General features: G+C 46.7%; 1 protein-coding gene across 3 annotated transcripts in view; it reads right to left on the reverse strand.

Annotated features, from left to right (window-relative positions):
* Window positions 1–1,163: 1,163 nt before the first annotated feature.
* The window catches only part of P2rx7 (purinergic receptor P2X 7), a 40,875-nt gene continuing 20,231 nt past the window's right edge, over window positions 1,164–21,807 (reverse strand). For all 3 annotated transcript variants that reach the window (XM_057765381.1, XM_057765383.1, XM_057765384.1), the window contains 8 exons: window positions 21,654–21,734; window positions 20,829–20,958; window positions 20,028–20,164; window positions 12,625–12,715; window positions 11,203–11,268; window positions 10,782–10,931; window positions 8,461–8,562; window positions 1,164–4,320 (listed from right to left, as the gene is read on the reverse strand). In XM_057765381.1, coding sequence (XP_057621364.1) covers window positions 3,823–4,320; window positions 8,461–8,562; window positions 10,782–10,931; window positions 11,203–11,268; window positions 12,625–12,715; window positions 20,028–20,164; window positions 20,829–20,958; window positions 21,654–21,734 — 1,255 coding nt within the window. In that variant the 3' untranslated portion in view covers window positions 1,164–3,822. The remainder of the gene's footprint in view (window positions 4,321–8,460; window positions 8,563–10,781; window positions 10,932–11,202; window positions 11,269–12,624; window positions 12,716–20,027; window positions 20,165–20,828; window positions 20,959–21,653; window positions 21,735–21,807) is intronic.

Genomic DNA, 21,807 nt, shown 5'->3' on the forward strand with positions numbered 1-21,807 from the left:
AAACAAACAAACACCAAAAAAATCAATCAAATCTCATCTTTTCTAAAGATTATTTAGTATGTACAGTGTTCTGCCTGCACGCCAGAAGAGGGCACCAGATCTCACTGTAGATGGTTGTGAGCTACCATGTGGTTGCTGGGAATTCAATTTTATGTAGTATTTTTTTTTCTTTCAGTACTAAGTCTTGAACCTGGGACCCCAAACACATAAGACAAGTTTACCAGTGAGGTCTAGCCTCAGCTTCAGAATGGCTTTTCATTTTTATTTGTGTGTGTGTGTTGAGATAGGGTCTCATTATATTCCCCTGGCTGCTTTGGAGTTTTCTATGCAGACCAGGCTGGCCTCAGACTCAGAGATCTGCCTGTCTCTGTCTCTAAGTACTGGAAGATGTGTGCCACCATGCTCAGAGTGAGCTTTTAAATAGTAAATGTGATCCTATCAGGCTTTTGCTTACAACCCTTCATGGCTGATTTTTTTTTTTTTTTTTTTTTTTTTTGGTTTTTCGAGACAGGGTTTCTCTGTGGCTGTGGAGCCTGTCCTGGAACTAGCTCTGTAGACCAGGCTGGTCTCGAACTCACAGAGATCCGCCTGCCTCTGCCCCCCAAGTGCTGGGATTAAAGGCGTGCGCCACCACCGCCCGGCCTTCATGGCTGATTTTAACAGAACGGCGTGCTGTCTGTGGAGAGCGTCATGGTCCCTGTCCCAGAGCATCATGGTCCCCGCTCCCCCGTCCCTCCCCCTCCCCCCCCCCCCCCCCCCGTTCCCGTGCAGGTCACATGCTGTTCAGCACAACTTGGAATGCTCTACCCTGCTCCACTTAGAGTTCCTCTGCATAGTTTAGCTAAACTGTTCCTTTCTCAGGTAGAACTCCCGATGTCCCCACATAGGTCAGAGTCTCCCATTTATGACCTCAGAGCATCACTTGCCTTCTGCAACCACAGGTTGCAAGTTCCCAGTGCTCAAATCATTGACCACTATTATATTTATATCGATATCTATCTATATCTCTATCTGTCTGTCTGTCTGTCCGTCTATCTTTGGGAGGAGCAGCCTTATCTACTAGGAAAAAATAAATGAAATCATTGAGACTCTGGACTCTTCTGGAAAAAAGAAAAAAAAATCAAAGAGAAGACTTAAATAAGTGAATTTAAATAAATTTTTATTATTAAAACAGTTAAGAAAACTTACTTTGCCAACCTGAAATTAGGACAGGCTTAGAAGATGGTTCCCTTGAAAGAGAGAAACAGATCCACCTCAAGTTTTGCATGAAGTCGGCTGTGTCAAGAAGCATCTCTCCCTTCTGCTGGAGGAAGGCATGAGTACTGGGTAGTGGACAGAACAGAATGCATCTAACAGCAAGGAACTGGATCCTGCAAAATGGGCCCCAGACCATGGCATTACCTATGCAGTAAGATACACACATGGGCACAGCTTCAGAAAGTGTCATTTTATACACAAAGTAGAGAGTCCCCCTCACCAGAGCACCAGCGACCAAAGCAGAAGAAAACACTGTGAAGGCCCAGAGATTAGTGACATCTGAGGCCTCCACAAGGTGAGGACACTAGGAAGGAGGCATCGAGACAAAGGCTGAGGCCACAGAACCGAATGCCTGTAGTATCCTTAGACTAAAAAGCTCAACCCTGAAGTCAAATGCAGCCCACTTCTTAAACATATCTCCAAAAAGGTAGGAGAGATGAAAATCAAAGCTAGCGCAGCTGGTACGATCCCTGAGTTTAAAGCCAGATAAAACTCTGGGGTTAAAAAAATAGGTTTCCTCAGTGCTGTTTTATAGCACTATAGGAGAAGTCTCTGTTTTCAAAAGTTACATCATGTTTTAGGGGATGGTCACGTGCCAGTGTTCGCATGTGGAAGTCAGAGGCAGCTGTGGGAGTCTGTTCTCTCTGTCCACAGTGTGGCTCAGGCCGGCCCTGCGGCTGTCAGCAAGCACCTTCATTATTAAGCCGTCTCAGCCCCACCCCTTCAGCTTACATTTATTGCGTCTAGCTTTAAAAAGTCTCAAACTGGTTAGTCTTGGAGTAGCCGTAAAGGTCTCAGACCATCCTCACAGTCCCTGTCCTGCAGAAGGCAGGACCCCAAATCTGTGACTGTCCTCGCATATGCTCAGCAAGGGTAGAAGACAGTGAAGGGGACCGACTTCCTTCAAAAATTAAATTTATTTTATTATTAGTACGTGCGTGTGCAGCACATGTGGAGGTCAGAGAACAACCTTTAGGAGCTGGTTTTCCACTGCCCCCACAGGTTCCAGGGGTTGGACTCAGGCCATCAGATCGGGTGGCAAGTTTTTCCCCCTCTGAGCCAGCATGTTTGCACAGAAAATAATACTAGCCCCTCTCCCCCCTCTTTTTAATGATTCCGATTATTTTATGTTTTTAAAGACATAGTTTTGAAGCTGGAGAGTTGGCTCAGAGGTTAGGAGCCCTCGCCGCTATTGCAGAGGACTCGAGTTGCCAGCATCCACTTGGTGGCTCACAATCACCTGCCATTGTAGTTCCAGGGGATCTGACACCCTCTACTCACCCCAGACATCAGGCATGCACACGGTGCAGGAAAACACGCGAACATAAAAATAAATCTTAAAAAAAAAAAAAAAAGGCATGGTCTTGCCTTGAGACCCAGGCTGGCCTAGAACACCCAGCCTTTCTGCCTCGGGCTTCTGAGCACTGGAATCACTCTGCCCCTGGCCGTCAGGGCTGCCTTTGAAAGGAGCGCTCAGACAGCCTTCATACTCAAGTCCAGGACATCAAAGACACAGAGGTGGCTTCTACCAGTCTCTGACAATAGTCACTTGGAACCCTCGGATAGCAATGAGGACCAGACTATACCTTGTATAAGTTAGATTTGATGGCTTCTAAGTTTAATTGATGAATCTTCTTACAACTGCCCAAGAGAGCATTGCATTTTGCAGTGACTCCAGGCCTCAATGTCCTCCTCTTGTCCCAGTCACCCATTGCTGTGTGCCAAGCCCCTTCCCCTCAAACGTAATGACTTAAGACGGGAAGGTGCTCCTCTGGGTTGACTGGGCAGTTAGTTGGCGCTTAGCTTGTCCCCTGCAGTTTCAGTCACACGTTAGTAGGGTCTGGAATCACCCGAAGGGAGCTTCTCTCGCCGTGTGGTGGCCGGGCTTAGAGGGGATGTGCTGCAGAGGGTCAGTACCTTTCCGCGGGGCAGCTCGGGTTTCCCTACGGCAGAGGCGCCATGTACAGCCCAGCCCGACTCTCTACTTGGGCTGACTTCCCCTCAGCAAGAGGTCCAAGGACAAGAAGTGGAAGATGTTAGCCTCTTAAAACAAGGTCCTAGAATAGATGTAAGGACACACCCACTACTGGGTGGAGCCCAGAGCTGCCTGTAATGGGGAGGGGGAAACAATGTCTTTGGGTCTTGAGGGTTGGGTTCGTTTGGGGGAGGGAATGTCAGAGAATTGGTAGCCATTTTTTACCTCTCAGGGCATTCTCAGATCCCAAAGGATTTGTTTTTAGGGTTAGACCTTTGTATCCACGGAGCTATGTAAACTTACAAGACATCCACCTACACCGTCTCAGTTTGGTCTCAGGCTGGTTCAGGGAAAGCAGGCTGGGAAATGAGGAGCCTATGTAGACTTTACAGCCCAGGCTCAGACTCCAGGCTCAGATCCAGGTTCTCATCCCTGTGGAGAGGGCTTGTGTGCTTGCAGGTTGGTCTAATCGGGGTCTTCAACACACAAAGAGCTTACACGGGAGGAAACCTGAGTTCCCTTTGTTTGAAAATATGGCTCTAGGTCTGCAAAGAGAAGCTGCTCTGAGCCACCACAGTGTGGCAGCCATGTCAGTAGGGATACTTGAAGCCACTGTATTGCCCCTCAGTCTTGGGGAACTCCTTCCGGATCCGCCAGCGGCAGCAACTGGGCAGGATGGCAAAGTCCGCCATGTCCTGGGAGGCGAAGCGCCAGATGGCATAGCACCTGTACGCACAGTGTCGTAGGCGGCGGTTGGTGGCCTCTTCCTCCAGCACCAGCAAGGGCTCCTGGTAGAGCAGGAGGAGCTGCAGCGCCTGTCGGGACAGCACGAGCTTCCGGAAGAGCTCTGAGGTGGTGATGCAGGGTCCCGGCTTCCTCCTGCAGCATAACTCCTCCAGGGCCCTGCGATTCTCTGGGAGCCGTGATGGGAGGCAGTTTCCACACTGGCACCAGCCTGGGCTGTCCTTGGACCCGGGGGTGACCTCTCTACGCAGCAGCTGCACTTCCTCGGGTTGTCCAGGAATGGGAGGTGAGTCGTGGAGAGAGAGGGACAGCCTAGACAGGTTCATGATATCCGCCTGAGGCCTCTGAAAAAGTCAAGTTTCCAGATCCTTCAACAACAGCAATCCCTTGGATTTTAGGTTCGAAAGCTGTATCAACCTACATGATCACATTTACTATTACCGCGGCTGGAGCAGCTACCACTTCTTTAACTGTATCAGGACTAGGCAGCTGCTTCTGCCGTGAGTATGTTACGAACCTCTTGTAAGATAAATGCTTGTCTCCACTTTATATCTTTGGAAAAGGAAATTCAGAAAAGCCAGGTATCAACTGGGACCTGGCCCCTTGCCCTGGCTGCCTTTGGAGGGTGTGTCTCCTCCTGGGTGCTTCCATCACTCCCAGACAGTGGACAGCCTCCCCCTTCGAAACAGATCTGGCTGGTTAATATGTTTCTTTGATGACTGTTGTCTTCCAAGGGAAAGTAGGAACAAGTTTACTTGTTACATACGGCGGGGCCTGGGGCAGTGCCCAGTACACAGCAGATGGTATCCGTTGACTCATTCCTACTATTACCATGCCTGCCAGACTCTGCCATACCCATTCGTTAGCTCCTAAAGTTGCCGGAATTGTCATGCCTAGTCTATGTGGCATGCACCTTTATTCTAGGTGAAGACCTGAGTCAAGTCATTCAAACCGCATAGTTCGAATACGTGAATGGTCGCAGGAGCACTATTTATGAAAGGCCGAAACAACCCCAGGATCCACCAACTAATGGGTAGCAAAACAAAAGGTGACCTATGCAGGCAGTCTGTCTGTCCAGGAATACTATGAGCCACAACCCGACTGAAGCAGCGGCAAACAGTCACGTGGATGAGCCTTGAAAGCACTGTGCTAACTGAAAGAAGTGCGACACAGGATCTCACAGCGTGTGACCCACCTTATGCAAATATATAGAGCAGACAGACCAATAGGAAGTAGGCGAGTAGTTATCAGGGGCAGCTGGAAATGGGACGGGGCTACATGATGGAGTGGGGTTTCTTTCTGAGAAGATGAAAGAGTTCTGGAATTGGTGGCATTGACTAGGTGGCATTGGAGCATACAGAACATTACTGAATTATGTGCCATCAAGTGGCAAACGTATAGCGCCTCAAATACTAAATAGTTTTTTTTTTTTTTGAGACAGAGTATCTTGTAGCCCAGGTTGACCCCAAACATACTAGCTAAGGCTGGCCTTGAACTCCTGATATTCCTGCCTGTACCTCACAAACACTGGGGTTACAGGGATTTACCACCACACTCAGGCAAACAGTTCACTTTCTACCCAAATTCTTCAAGGATATTGTAAGAAATGAAAATTTTGATCAGTTAGTTCCTCCCAAGATGAGATATAAAAATTCTAAATATTAACCAAGTCTATGAATAAATACAAAGACTAGCACATTATATTAAAATGGAAAGTTGTAAGATAAGGGGCTGGCTTGGTGGGTAGAGTCATGCATGCATAAGGACCTGTGTTAGGTCCCCAGCACTCATGTAAGAAGCCGCCCTGGGTGCACCTTAAGTCCCAGTGCCAAGTACACAGAGACAGGAGGCTCCCTGGAGCTCACTGGCCAACCAGACCAGCATAATTAGGAGCTTCAGATTCAGTAAGAGACAGTGTCTTGAAACAATAATGGCAGAGAGTTATTGGGGAAGACAAGTAGTTTCAACTTCTAGAGTCCATAGACACTTGCACACACATGCGTTCATACAAACAAACATGCCCACATGCCTACACACATTCCTAGCTGTGGGGGAATATTAGTTGAAGAAGTATTGCATTTGTTTATGCTGTGGAACACTTGTTTGATGGTGCAAAGATGTGCCGCATTCTTTTATGTTGCATTTGTTTAACTCTGTGAAGCTGTGCTACTTTGCCTGCCTAAAACACCTGATTGGTCTAATAAAGAGATGAAGGGTCAATAGTGAGGCAGGAGAAAGGATAGGCAAGGCTGGCAGGCAGAGAGAATAAATAGGAGGAGAGATCTGGAAAAGGAAACCGAGGAGCAAGAGAAAGAGGAAGGGAGGAAAACTCCAGGCGCCAGCTACCAGCTACACAGCAAGTCACAGAGTAAGAAGAAAGGGCTCCAGAAATAGAGAAAGACAAAAGTTCAGAGACAAACGGGAATGGGATAATTTAAGTTAAGAAAAGCTGGCAAGAAACAAGCCAAACTAAAGCCAGCACTCGTAAGAAAGAATAAGCCTCTGTGTGTGTATTTATTTGGGAGCTGGGTGGTGGACCCCCCAAACGTAAAAAAGTAAAAACAGCAATAATGACCACAACACCTAGCCGTGGTAACCAGTCAGTTCCAGCAGCTTAGAAAGCCGAGGATTCTCCCTGGCAGCTCACCAAGACGTTGTCCCGAAGTCACATGGGGTGTAGTTCTCAGTAGTACCATATTTGCCCGGACGTTCAAGGTCCTAGGTGCAAACTCCAGGATCCCCCAACTTAGATCAATCATTGAAATTCACCACACAACAGGAAAAAATATACCTCACAAATTATTTCAAAAGAAGAAAAAATATTTTAAAATTCTACATTTATGATAAAAAAAAAACAAGCTAAGCACAAAAGGGAATTTTCTTGAATCTAATAACCACATTGTTAAAACATTTACAAAAAACCTGTGGCAAAGAATGAACTAGACAAGCTTGCTACCGAGACGGGAGATGAGGTAGAAGCCTGTGTTTCCCACACTGGTGGCCTAGCCAGGGCTGTGGCTGCTGGCTGGCCCGAGGGTTCTTCCCCGAAGCCTCCAGGGGGAACCAGAGCCCTGCTAACACCTTAACCTCAGCCCGTTGGCTTCCAGACTGCAGTGCAAACCGGCTGTTTAACCACCCGGTTTGCGGTCACTGGTTGTGGCCACAGAAATCAATACAGCTGGCAAAGATGCCCAGTGACCCGAACCGTGGGGAACACAAACGCTTACAGCCCTTTGATTCTTGGTATCTTCTAACACCGCAACATATGCTGGCCGTGACTCAGGCAATCACCCAACAGATGTTTGCCATCATGGCATAATTGGCATTTGCCCCCCCACTAGAAACTTCCCAAATGACCTTCCATGCCGGAATGGGTAGATAAACGGAATGTTTATGAAGCAGAAATTATACAAAAATGAGAATGAACTATCACTATATGCAATGTCAGATAATTCACTAAAAGTTTGAGCAAAGGGAGTCAGACTTTCAACAGACTGTGTCCACTCGGAGTCTTTACAACTCAATTTTCTTTAGCAATAGGGTCTCATTGGGATCCCCAGCCTGGTCTGAACTCCTGGGTCCAAGTGTTTTCCCTGTAACCTCTCGAGTGCTGGAACTACAGGTGTAGACAGCTGTACCTTGCTTGTACAGTTGGACTTTTATAAAAGTCTAGAATCAATAAAACCAATCCTTAAACTGGGTGTTGTGGCACACCTTTAATCCCAGCCTTGCCCTCAGGATTCAGAAGCAAGTAGATCTCTATGAGTTCCAGTCCATCCAAGGCTGCATAGTGAGACTTTGCCTCAAAAGAACAATAACAAAAACCTGAAATCTAATCTTTAGATGTAGGATGAGGGACTGTTTACAAGGGAAGATGGCAATTCAGGAGAGGCATAAAAGGGACTTCTGGAATATTCATTCTCTCTCTGTCTCTCCTCCTCTGGATAAATACTGCTAAATCCCAGCACTCGGGAGGTGGAGGAGGGCAGATCTCTGAGTTCGAGGTCAGCCTGATCTACAGAGTGAGTTCCAGGATAGCCAAGGATACACAGAGAAACCCTGACTCAAAAAACAAATAACCAAAACAAAACAAACAAAACCCTAAAACTCTACTATGAGCTAGCTATCCCCCTAGTCCAAAACATCTAATTTTAAATCATTTTATTAGATTTATTTTTGTGTGTGTGCATGCATGCCTGCGTGTGTGCCTGCGTGTATGCCTGCGTACATGTACCACAGGAGATCAGAGACTAACGTGCTTGAATTGGTCCTTTCCTTCTCCATGACTCAGGTCAATGGCTTCACCCTCTGAGCCATTTTACCCCCTCATCAGCTCCCAGACAACTAATTTTTCAATCTGGGTGCTGGTTCCGTGAGTATGTTCACTTTGTTAAAATTCATCAACTGTGATTTATATAACTATCTACAAGTGTTTATATTTAAGAGAAAAATCTCCTAAAAAAAGACGAAATGTTTTCACTTACTGGAACTTCTTGGCCTTTGACGACTTGCAGACTCTTCCCCAGAAGCTGCTGGTCCACCATGCGAATGTGGGGCTCGTCCACAAAGGACACATACTTTAACGTCTAGGGAAAGAAGGGTAAAAGTCTGCCCTGTGCAGGTTACAGGAATCGCTGGTCTGACATACATGATCTCATCTGCTCACCACACCGACCACATGACAAGCAAGCTAACAAGACCTGAAAGGGAGTCAGACACGGAACCCCATGTGCCCTGACTGGAGAGCCGTCCTGGCCGCAGTCCAGCGAGGCCCCAGCACAGTGTAGTGGCCCGTGCTGGGCGCTCCTGAGTTCAGTGTCTGTAGACGCTGGGGGGCTGGGTGTTGTCCTTAAATTGTTTATGTGTTTGTTAAATTTCACTCATGTGGGTGGGGCCGTGTGGAGTTTTTAATTACAAAGGTGAACTAAACTCCCCCTCCCTCCCTCCCTCTCTCCCTCCCTCCCTCCCTCTCTCCCTCCCTCCTTCTCTTCCTCCCCCTCTTCCTTCACTCCCTTCCTCTCTCCCCCCTCTCCTTTCTTCTCTCCTTATTTTCTTTTTTGAGGCAGTGTCTTACTCTCTAGTCTGGACTAGCCTCAAACCCACCATCCTGCTGCCTCAGTCTACCTACTGCTGGGATTGCAGGCCAGTGCCACCACGCTGAGCTTGGCTGGACTTTTATTCCCATCATGAGCATGAGGACAAGGGACAATAAACAATGAGCTGTGCTTTGGACTGCTGGAAAAGGACAGCAATGCTCCCAGAGGGAAATAAAGAATCCTTCTTTGTTTTCAAGGAGCCAGCAGCTTCTCGTGGGGAGCAGGGTGGACCCGCCTCACAAAGTCCAAAGTAATAAAAATCAAAACAGGACAGGTGCGGCTTCTCCCCTACCTTAGGCTCTTGGCTAGAAGCCACCAGCACCCACTGCCGCCAGCACTCTTGTGTGGGTCCGGGACACACATGTACACATATCCATCTATGTGTATGAAATGTACATTAGAGACTGTACAGGCGGAGATTGTGTGTACAGTAGTCTTTTTAGCCTATAAACTGGGAACCTTTTATTCGCTTTGTGGACAAAGCTTCTTGGATATTCGCTGATGTCATTACCTAAACTGTTGTGACAAATTCAGAGGCCAGGCAGCCTCAGGCGCAATCCCAGCTCGACCATGTACTCTGTATAACTCCAGACAAAGTAGTGGCCAGTCTCTGTCTTTCCTGCCTCCCTCACTCCGTTCTTATGAGTGTGTGTGTGTGTTTTTTTTTTTTTTTTTGGTTTTCCGAGACAGGGTTTCTCTGTGGTTTTGGAGCCTGTCCTGGAACTAGCTCTTGTAGACCAGGCTGGTCTCAAATTCACAGAGATCCGCCTGCCTGCCTCTGCCTCCCAAGTGCTGGGATTAAAGGCGTGCGCCACCACCGCCCGGCCTTGTTTTTGTTTTTTTGAGACGAGGTCTTACTCTGTAGCCTAGACTAACCTTGAACTCGTGGCAATCCACCTGCCTTAGCATATCCAGCTCTAGGACATGAGGCACCACATCTAATTTTCCAGGTATGTTTGTATTTCTTGTCTCCAGGTTGACCTGGAACCGTTATTCTTCTTGCCTCAGCCTTCTATGCAATGGAATTAATTACCTCACTGTTTCCAGTGAGTGATGTGTGTGTATTTAAGTAGCCTACGGCTTTATTTTCTTTCTTGCTAATAATACCTGAGTGACGAGAATTGTTTACTATGGCGTCTTTCACCATTCACCCAGTGGACATTTGGGTAGATGTTGTTTCTTCCTGTTAGTTATTCGTTTATTTAGCAACACTGGGGATTGAACCCAGGTCTCACACATGCTGAGCAAATGCTCTATTCCTAAACTACTTTTTGATTATTAATTTAACAAGCATCAATAATTTAGTGACCCGTCCTAACACATGCACTATGTGCATCTTGTGTAAAGGTTTCTCTAGAAATGTATGGAGAAATGGAAAACCCAGGATATTAAACACTCCTATTTAAATATTATTATCACTGCCAAATGATTTGTTCTCTGAAGCCATTGTATTATATGGGGTCAGAAAGGGGCTGTGCCAATTTAATAAATGACAAAAGGCGGAACATAAAAATACGCTTTCCCTGTATTTCTAGCTTCTCCATTTTTGCTTCTTTTCTTTCTCAAAACCAAAGAACTCATCAGAGAGACAGCTGTTTGGGGTTACCAAGGAACCTACCCACTTAGGGATGAATGGTCTATTTTATAGCCACATAGAGGAATCTGTGTGTGTGTGTGGGGGGGTGTCTAACAGGAGCAGTATGCCTTACCGACTTCGGCTCCATGACCAGCTCGTACTTCTTCCTGTAGTAGTACTCATTGACCGCACAGAATTCACAGCACTTACAGCAGGGGTAGACACCGGACCTGCAGAAGGCGCTTGAGTATGTGTTGATGAGCAAGTCGATGAATACAGTGGCCTGTGGACCACAAACACCGCGCCAATGAGACCTCTCCCACCAAATCAACATTTTTTGTTTCTCTCTCTCTCTCTCTCTCTCTCTCTCTCTCTCTCTTGTTTTGTTGCTATTTCCAAGTGTTTCAATACTGGGTCTCACTGTGTAGACCAGGCTAGCCTCAAGCTCACAGAGATCCCCCTGCTTCGATCTCCCAAGTGCTGGCGTTAAAGCTGTGCACACCACTGCCCAGCCTGAATCACTTTCATTAAGGATGGGGAAGAGAATCTCTTACCAAGCCAAAGTAGGACAATGTGGATCCAATGTACACAACCAGCTGGATGATGTCAAATTTTCCTCCCTGAAACAGAGCGGGAAGCGTTACTCAGCCGAACTTAGAGCGGCCCTGGCGCCTTCTCTTGTTAACTTTCAGTCGGTGCAGAAGACGGTGAAGGCACTGAGGCACACATCCGAGTGTTCAACACAGAGACCACAAGACATCATGTGTCCCCTTTCTGTCGTCTAGAATGCTCTAGAGAGATGTGGTCAGTAAGGGAAGAACCTCCACATGAGATGAGGGTTTCAGACACACTCTCCCATAGTGTGGGATAACTTGGGGAGTAGATCTGCCCACACCCATATGTGTTCTTATTGGTCTCTGCAAGGTCCACCCTCAATGGCCTTCCATTCACTCAGTTACATTTTATTAGTTCTTGTCCCTTCCTTCCTCCTTATGTATTTTGAGACAGAGTCTTAGTTATGTAGCCTTTCCTGGCCTGGAATTTGGTGAGTAGACCATGCTGCCCACAAACTCGCGAGTGCTGGGATTAAAAGCACGCCCCACCACACCCAACTTTGCATTTCACTGATTCTTTCGTTACAATGCGGCATCAATCCCGTGCTGGAGATCAGAGCCAGTCTTCTCTCTCCTAGGCACACGTTCTACCAGCTGAGCTACACCCCAGCTCAGTGTCAGGTGTTGTTTATTTATTTGGTTGGTTTTGTTTGCTTATTTATTTTAGTGTGCGTGTGTGGTGTCTGTGATGTGTGCGTGTGTGGTGTCTGTGATGTGTGCGTGTGTGGTGTCTGTGATGTGTGCATGTGTATGTACAAGTGTGCTTGTCCATGCAAAGGTGCAGAAGGCATTGATTTTGGAACGTCCTTTTGCATTCCACATGATTGCTTTTGTGATGAGTGTCTCAGTGGACCTGCTGGCCCCGAGTCCCTGGAATCCTCCTCTCCCTACCTCCAGTATTGAGATTACAGGTACGCACGCACTGCCATGCCCAGCCTTTTCCCTGAGTTCTGGAGAGTCTGCACTGAGTTCCTTATGCTTGCCCTTCACCCTCTGAGCCATCTCCCTAGCTCAGTATTACAGTATCCGAACGTTGAATATTAGAGCTAGGTGTAGTGGTGCACACCTAAAATCCCAGCATTTAGAAGGATGAGGCAGGAGGATTGAAACTTCAAGGCCAACTGGCTTTGTAGCAAAAGCCTGACCCAGAAAAAAATCAAACAAAGGTTGGATATTTGAATTTTTCCTCAGTCATACTCCATGTTTTTTTCAGATGGTTTGTTCATCAGGAGAAGCCCAAATGCATTTTTTCCTCCTGTCATTCCACAAGTGAATTGCAGGGAGCCAACTCCTGATTGTGGCCGCTAGCTTTCACGCCTCACTGCATCCACAATTAGACAGTCACAGGAAGGAGAGACTTACCGTGCCAAAAACCAGGATGTCAAAGCGGATCCCGAAGGCTTTGATCAATGTCCGCTTTTCCACATTGTTTTCCTTATAGTACTTGGCGTATCTGTGGGAGAAAAGCAGCCACATATTCAACAGTAGCGCTGAATGTGCTGGTATCTTCTGGAGAGAAAGAGCAAACCGACAGCCAATCCGGTCTTCCTCATCGGCTTTTGATGCCTGCACAGTTGGCAGAGGAGAGAGTACAGTCCAGCCCTCGAATTACTCTCTGACCAATTGGAACCAAAGAGCGTCCTCAGGTTACCTCACCTGCTTCCACCATCACAGAGGAACAAAAATTGGCTTTTAGTTTCCTATGAAAACATCCAACTTTTTTTTTTTTTAAATATTTATTTATTTATTTATTATGTATACAATATTCTGTCTCTGTGTATGTCTGCAGGCCAGAAGAGGGCACCAGACCTCATTACAGATGGCTGTGAGCCACCATGTGGTTGCTGGGAATTGAACTCAGGACCTTTGGAAGAGCAGGCAATGCTCTTAACCGCTGAGCCATCTCTCCAGCCCGAAAACATCCAACTTTTAAGGCAATATAAGATCAACAATAAGCAAAGAAATGTTAAAGAGTAATTTCAGGCAATGTGTTTATTTCTCTTTTTTTTATTTTTAGACATGGTCTCTTTTTATGTAGCCCCGGCTTCCTGGAACTCGTTATGTAAACCAAGCTAAGCCAACTCAGAGATCTGCCTGCCTCCAACTGCTGGTGTTAAAGGTGTGTGCCATCGTGGCAGATTTTTATCGCCCTGTCTCCCTCTGTTTTGGTTTTTTAAAACCAAGTTTCTCTGTAGCCCTGGCTGTCCTGGAACTCACTCTGTAGACCAGGCTAGCCTTGAACTCAGAGATTCTCCTGCCTCTGCCTCCCGAGTGCTGACAGGCATGGTTTCTAGAGCAAAGCAGGGAAGGAGAGCGTGAGCCTCAGCCCTCTGCTGCCTACCCAGGAAAGCTCAAGGATCTGCCATAACTGTGCTGTCTTAGATCCTGCATTCGTCTCTCTGCCAATCATTAGCCACACAGGCAAACCAAAGGTCAGCAGCCTGAAACTCATCTTGTGTGAGCCTATGAAGGTCACATCCAAACCTTCAGGCCAATTCTGGCTATGCTGCCATATAAATACCCTGTCTATCTAATTCTCATAGCAGCCAGAATTTCTCTATCCTCAGGCACACAGAGGCGGGTGGGACCAGGGCCAGACATATAGTTCACGAAAGTTCTTGTAGCCCAGTGCCTGATGACAGTGTTCAAACCAGCAGCTCTCAGCCCTCTCCCCAGCCTGCCTCCCCCTCCCCTTGCTCTGTCTCTGAGTAAACCAGCAGCTCTTCTCTTGCAGCCCTGGGTGGGGTGGTCTGCTCCCATCCTCTGGGATTTGTGGGCATTAGACTTAAGTCCAGTGACAGAGACTTCTCCATGTCAGTCCCCTTGAGCTAACCTGTCACAAGTCAGAACCACCCCAAACAGGTAAAAAGTTAAATGTGTGTGTGTGTGTGATATTTTGTTTTTCATAAATAATCAGGGAGATTTAAACTACATGTTTAGCAGGGTATGGTGGTACATACTGAAGAGTTCAAGAATAAGAATATAAAAATGTAGATTCCAAAAACAAGTAGAAATAAAGAAAATATAAAGTTGTAGATCTAGGAGAAGAGAGCAGGCTGTCAGCAGCTTTCTCAGCAGCTTAAGGATTAACGGTTAACAGTGGGATACTCCGCTTTACAACCCAGAGCTCTATTTGCGAGGATGAAGCAGCCCTCTGCAATCTTAGGGTCGCTCAGCAAACTGAGGATCAGCTTTTAGATACCCCTGGGAACTCATGACCAGCAACTGATGTGAGCTGAGTTAACTTTTAAATGATGGGATGTACCTGACTTTTTGGTTGTGCATTTTCCATACCCTTCCCTGCAGTGTCAGGAGAGGCGCAGAACCTTGGGAAACACTGTCAAGGAACGCCAGGGAAAACAATGGACTAGATACAAACACTAGCTTAACTGAAAAACTCTGTTAATGGAAATTGCAAAGAAGCACAACTTATATCTGATTTTTACCTTGATATTTAAAAAATTCCTTTGTTCATGCTTAATGCTTGCTATAAAAGGAGGAGTTTGGGGGCTGGAGAGATGGCTCAGCGGTTAAGAGCATTGCCTGCTCTTCCAAAGGTCCTGAGTTCAATTCCCAGCAACCACATGGTGGCCCACAACCATCTGTAATGAGGTCTGGTGCCCTCTTCTGGCTAACTGTATAAATAATAAATAAATAAATATTTAAAAAAAAAAAAAAAAAAAAGGAGGAGTTTGAAAACTGGCCTTTGCCACAGCCTTACAAGTCCATCTCTGGCTGTGGTCTCAGCTAGCTGATAAGCTTTTTGAGCCCGATGGAGATTTATTTTTTTATTTTTTAATGTTTTTTTCCTGGAATAAAATTTGCCTCTGTTTTATTAGACCTTGGTGGCCTGTCCCCATCTTTGCATGACCCCTGTGAACCCAACAAAACCTATTATCTTCACACGTGGAAGACTGAGGCAGGAGGATTGCTTTGAATTTAAGGACAGCCTGGGCTACACAAGGAATTCAAGGCTAGCTTGGATTGTGTAGTCAAAATCTGTCTCAAAAAAGCAAAAGAAAACAGCAACTAAACAATGCAGTCCAACGTGATACAATAAAACCATAAACCTCAGAAGGCTTTGGCCTGAGTCTTTCTGTCCTTTACAGGTGGATCTTACATAAAAACACACATTTATCTGAGTTGTTCACAGCCTGTTTCTGGGTGTAGGAAGAGAAGAAAACAGAAGACAGATGCTCAGCCAGAACATCACCTGGAATAGCCCAGATCCTTCCTGTGGAAAGCCCTCAAAACCAGAGACTGAAGCCAGGTGGTGCTGGTGCACGCGTAATCCCAGCACTCAAGAGGCAGAGGCAGGAGAATCTCTGTGAGTTTTAGGCCAGCCTGCTTACAGAGCAAGTTCCAGGACAGCCAGGAAAACCCTGTTTTGAAAAACCAAACCAAACTAAACCAACCAACCAACCAACCAACCAACCAACCAACCAACCAACCAACCAACCAAACAGAAAACCAAACCCCCTGAGACTGAATCAGCCAATCTCAGGCACTTCAGTGCCTGCTTCTAGGCAGAGGGGTTCCCCTTGTCTTGAATCTGATTGTTTCATTCAAGACTGGCCCCTCCTTCCTGCTCTGTGGAATGACTCACTTTTCAACACAAGCCAGCATGCGTCAGCACTCCATGCTTGTGGTTGTTCTTCCTGGGAAAATTAATTTTGTAAGTACTTGGATTTCTGCTTCCGGGCTCTTGCCATTGTAAACGACCACGGAGGCAAGGATTATGTGGGGAGACTATTCAAAAGGGGGGCCTCTGGGCCTGAAGGCCAAAGACGGGTTTCAGAAGGTCTGAGAAGCTCTAGGAGTCTATGTCAGTACAGGCAGGTGTGAGTCAGGGAGGAACTAGACAAGGATGCTTTTCTGCACCTAATGGAGCCAATAGTGGACCCCAAGAAGATAGGCCCAAGCCCCTGACCCCATGCCGTCACCATGAATTTGACCTTATTTGGAAACAAGGTTTTGCAAATGTCAAGAAGAGCTTCCCCGGCTTCTGGGCAATCCTGCATCCCCTGGTTAGCGGCATCCCTATAAACTAAAGGGATGGAAACGAGACTTGAAGACCACAGAGAAACCACTCAGGGACGAAAGCAGAGATTGGAGTGGTTCAGCTGTAAGGTGAGCGATTCCTGGAGCTGAGAGGCAAGAGAAGACCCCTCCCGAAGGCTTCAGAGAGGGCGAGGCCCTCTGACACCTGGTCTCAGACTTCCCCTCTGGCCTTAAGCTGTTTGCAGCAATCTGTTTCAGTAGCCACATGAAACTAATCCTTATCCATACATGCTCTGGACCTGAGAATTTTTTTTTTTTCGAGACAGGATTTCTTTGTAGCTTTGGAGCCTGTCCTGGAACTAGGTCTTGTAGACCAGGCTGGCCTTGAACTCACAGAGATCCACCTGCCTCTGCCTCCCAAATCCTGGGATTAAAGGCGTGTGCCATCACTGCCTGGCCTGAGAAATGCATCTTACACCCCCAGTATCACACATATAAATCAGCGAGGATTAGGGCTAGGCTCACCAGAGGAGGATCTTCTGTGTGTCCTCTTTATTGAGTGTGTGTGAGTGTGTGCATGCATATGTGTGTGTGTGCGTGCGTGCGTGTGTGTGTGTGTGTGTGTGTGTGTGTGTGTGTGTGTATAGACCAGGGGGCTGCATCAGGAATCTTTCTCCACCACTCCCTATTTTATTTGGTCAGGCATGGTCTCTCCCTGAACCTGCTGCTCACTGGCTTGGCTGGACTGCCTACCCAGCAAGCCAGGCATCCTCCTGTCTCTGCTTGCCCAGCACTGGGATTCAAGGCAAACACCACAAGGCCTGGCTTTTTACACGGGTGCCAGTAAGCCGGGCTCAGGTTCTCTTGCCTGTACAGCAAGCTCTTTACTGACTGAGCCATCTCTTCAGCCCCATAAATCTTTTTTCTTGAGGACAAAGTTATATAATGTGAACTCTTTAACTTCCTGTAAAAAAGAAAGCTATATTTTCCCAAATTCCTCATATAGCCTGTAATTTCCTTCCCTTTTGTGATGCTATTTGAAAATAACTTGTTCTCTTGCCTATCAGAGCTCCGCAATTTATTTTTGGCCAAAGAGTTCTCCTGGTGCTCATTCAACAACAAATTTGCTAACGCTCTATTCTAAAAGAATACTGACGTCATAACCCTTCAGGCCTCTAGAGATCCCACCAGGGGCGGATGTTCTTGGGTTCAGCTCAGAGAACAGGAGGACATTGGCCAATGTCTGATTGGTACATTGCCCTGCGTGCTTTGGCTGACTGCTAAATAAAAACGCCCAGGACTGTCGGGAGACCATTCATCACGTCCTCTATTTCTTGCCAATGGCCACGGCCTCTTCAGAACTTCGTTCTATTTGGTGAGGGTGATCAAACAGTGACCTGCACCGAGAGCCTCTTCCTGAGCCCGGGATGAAACACTGCTGACCCAGAGCAGGCAAAAAGCCTCAGACAGTTTGATGCTGAATCAAGGCTCTCCAATCCGAATCTCCACAAGGGCCAGGCAGAAAAGACGCAGGTCACGTTGAAGGACATAAAGAAGTGGCAAGGGCAGTGACACCACCAAAGCCACATACAGGCTCTACCCAGCTCCAGTCAATGCTGTCACACGGCATATGGGCCCAGTGTTATTTAAAGTTTTTAAACTCTGTGTTAAATGCTTCAGCTTTTCAGGAAAAAGAGGAAGCCAGATGTTTGTGTAGAATATCACAAGGTTTAAAATATTCTACAGGTACAAAGAAATAAATGGATAATATAATAATGAATAAATATCAATATATAGTATGGTATATAATTAATATATAATATTAATATGTTATAATAATTGATAAATAAATAAATAAAAGTCTCCAGGGGACCTTGTTCCAGTGTGGGTGTTTGCTAAGTTGGGGTGAGGAGGCTCTGTGATGCTCTGCACCATGCCAAACACCCAGGCGGGTTCCAGAAGGGAGCTCTGAGGATAGGCATCTGCGTCAGCAGTGTTGGGATTCGAGTGCGCAGCAGAGCGCCACGGAGACTTGTGAAAACACGGACCACAGGCCACTGCTGTCCAATCTGAATCGGGAGGTCTAGGCCGGGCCAGGGAATGTGCATTTTGAGTCACTGTGAGATGCTGGTGCTGAATGCTGCATTTTGAGAATTGCTAATCTAGACTGCATGGAAAAGGGACTCACAGATGTGAGTTTATTTCCCAAGTTTCTTCTCAGAGCCCAGGCTCCTGTCCTCCCTCTTAACTAGAAAGGGGGCCATGCCTGCAGGGTCCCTGCCTCCTGCTTGGGGAGGCTTCCCAGGCCACATCTTCCTATCACAGCATCTTGCTCGATTTTTCCAGAGCACTTTGCCCCATTAGAAACGCTCTACTTAGATTTACCTGCTTGCTCTATTGAGAGACCATTTATGCATGAGTCTTAAGGGTTCTGTTCAATGGTTTGTTTGTTTGGAGGCAAGGTTTCTCTAAGTGGCTCTGACTAGCTCAGGACTTGTTGATGCACCAGGCTGTCCTCAAACTCACAGAGATCCACCTGCCTCTGCTTCTGTGTGCTGGGATTAAAGACATACACCACCATGCCTGGTAATGGGTTTTGAAGTGGTTTCCTCCTTCCGTCATCTGGATTCTGGGGCTTGAGCTCAGCCACTGGGCACAGCAGCACACACCCTTCACACTGAGCTATCCCAACAGCCCACGTTTTGCCTATTGAAGGTCATCTAAATGGCATCATGTCACGTGGCACATACCATTTAGGTCGACCTTTCAACCTAACGTCTGGAGACGACACCTGTAACTCTCCCAGATATCCCGTGTATCGATACTTGGTTCCCTTCTTATCCATAGTGAGTAGCTCTCCACTGCACACATACCCTGCAGGGTGGCCATTCCTCTGTGCTTGACATTTGGCTTCTCAGGTTTTTTGGTTTTTTGGTTTTTTTTTTTTGCTGCTATAAGCAAGACTACTATGAATATTTGTGTCCAAAGTTTCTTTTGCTTGATTTTTAAAATTTTTATTTACTTTTTAAACAGAGCGAATATAGATTCATTAAGGAAAAATGAGAGAATTCTCGAGAGTGGGAGGGGCCCAGGGAAATTGTTTTGCTTTATGTTTTTTTAAAGAATCTATCTTTATTTTATGTTTAGAGTGTTTTAACTATATATAAATATGTGTGTGTGTGTGTGTGTGTGGTACTGTGTGCAAACCTGGTGCCCACAAAGGTCAGAAAAAGCTATTAGATCTATCTCCTAGAGTCGGATATATGGATGGTTGTGAGCCACCATGTTGGGTTCTGGGAATCAAACCTGGGTCTTCTCAAAGAGCAGCCAGTGCTCTTAACTGCTGAGCCATCTCTCCTTTGGTTATTAAAATTTTAACCGTTCTAGTGTATCACAGTTGTATCACTTTTTTTTCAATTTTAACATTATTTATTGTGTGTGTGTGTGCATGTGTACACGCATACACATGGCATACATGTGTAAGTCAGAGGGCAGCTTGTGAGAGCCAGTTCTGTCTTTCCACTGTGTGTGTTCTGAGGATCAAACCCAGGTCTCTGTGCTTAGCAGCAAGCACCTTCCCCACTGAGCCATCTCCTTGGGCCTACAGATTTGTCTTACTGTGGTTTTAATTTGTATTTCCCTAGTGACTAGCAATGTTGTTTTATTTACTTACGTTTTTGCCAGTGTGCCATTACTGGTATATAGCAGCTACCTTGTCTTTTCTATTTGCTCATTCTGCCTATTGGCACATGCGGTATTGTTACCTGAAGTTGTAGCCAGGGATCAAGGACTTATTGGTATACTTGTCATCCAGGCGGCGGAAGCTGTATTTGGGACGACAGCGATGGGACCAGCTGTCCAAGTTACAGTCCCAGTAGATCTCAATGCCCATGATTCCTCCCTTGGGGGAAAATCAACAAGAAGAGTCACGAAGCCTGTTAGGCGGTTATGCCACCATCAAACACTCTCCCACTCAGTAATATCTTCTCGAGGAAGATTTCCTTTTTGTGGTGAAATACTCATTAAAAGGTTTCAGTGCAACCGGGCATGTCTTTAATCCCAGCACTTGGGAGGCAGAGGCACGCAGATCTCTAAGTTTGAGGCCAGCCTGGTCTACAGAGCAAGTTCCAGGACAGCCAGGGCTACACAGAGAAACCCTGTCTCGAAACAAAAAAAATAAGTGGAGGAAGGGACCCTCAACCAATAAATTAACACAAGAAGCACCAGTGGGGAAGGTAGAAATGCAAGCATGCATCCTTCCCTCCACCAGCTGTTGACACCGCCTTCAGCTCTGACGCTGGACTCCTGCTCCAGGCACAGAAGCAAACATGTGGTCTTTTAAGCTAGCACATTAGTGGTGATTTGTGCCTGCAGCCACAGGAGAAATGCACCAAGTAGCTCTCTCAGGACCCTGGGATTCCCCGAAGCACTGGGTATGGTTTACCACATACAACTAAAGTGAGCCGTGACTTTAGGAGCCAGACCGTCGGCCTCTAGCACTGGACACTGTTATTTGTCATTTGACAACCTCGACCCCTTGACACACGTATAAATGCTCCACCAACCTGAATTGCTACCTCTGAAAAGTTCTCTCCTGCTTCTTGGAAGATGTCCCCTAGTCGGAAAATGGGACACTGAGGGTTCTGAGTCTTGTGGAAGGTACAAGGGATCTTCAGATCTGGAAAAATGTTTTTCCTGTGCAGAATGGCAAAGAAACAGGTGTTTTAACAACCATCTCTCTAAAGGGAAGACCAATGCCTGCTAAGTAATGCTTGCTGATTACCGGGGTGTAAATGCTTTCATCACTGCTGGTGTCAAGCTCCCAATGGGACACTGTTGAACTTGACATTGATCTACTACTAACAGGACCATGGCTCATCGACGTGAGCTGTGTGACAGCTTCCCTGTCCCCTGCGGACCCTTGTAGAATGTCCTCTTACGTTGTGTCATGAACAATCTTTGTGGCCAACAGCATATTGCAGAATTGGTTGGGTATCACTTCCAAAGACTGTGGCTTCCACCTCAGTTACCCTTGCTCATCCACTATGCAGACGACTTGCTCTGGTGATGCAGCCACCATGTCCTAAGGATACTCCCACAGTCCTTGGGTGAGATGACCATGGTGAGGAACTTAGCCTTGCTGCCTCAGTCACATGGGTAAGGCTGGGAAAGGACTCAGCTCTAAGCAAACCTAGAGCCAACAGAAGCTCGGACCGACAGCTCTGGAAAGACCATGAGCCAGAACCACCCAGCAGAGACATTGCCAGAGTCCTGATCCACAGATGTGAGAGGGATAAAGCTCTTGTAATTTCCAGGCTCCCTAGGTTTGGGATCTTTTGTTCCACGGCCTAGATAACTGATGCATACCGCCAGGCGTTTGCGATGCTTACGTAGTATAGTTGTGGCCGGGGAAGTCAATATTGTTCTTGATGAGTACAGTGAAGTTTTCAGCGCTCCCCAAGAGTGCAGGCCTGAGAGAGAAGAACAAAGAGTCCATGGGACCAGAGGGTATGGTTTTGTGCTTTTGAGTGAAGAAAAATGAAT

Source organism: Chionomys nivalis, chromosome 3, assembly GCF_950005125.1.
Source record: "Chionomys nivalis chromosome 3, mChiNiv1.1, whole genome shotgun sequence".
Classification (NCBI taxonomy): domain Eukaryota; kingdom Metazoa; phylum Chordata; class Mammalia; order Rodentia; family Cricetidae; genus Chionomys; species Chionomys nivalis.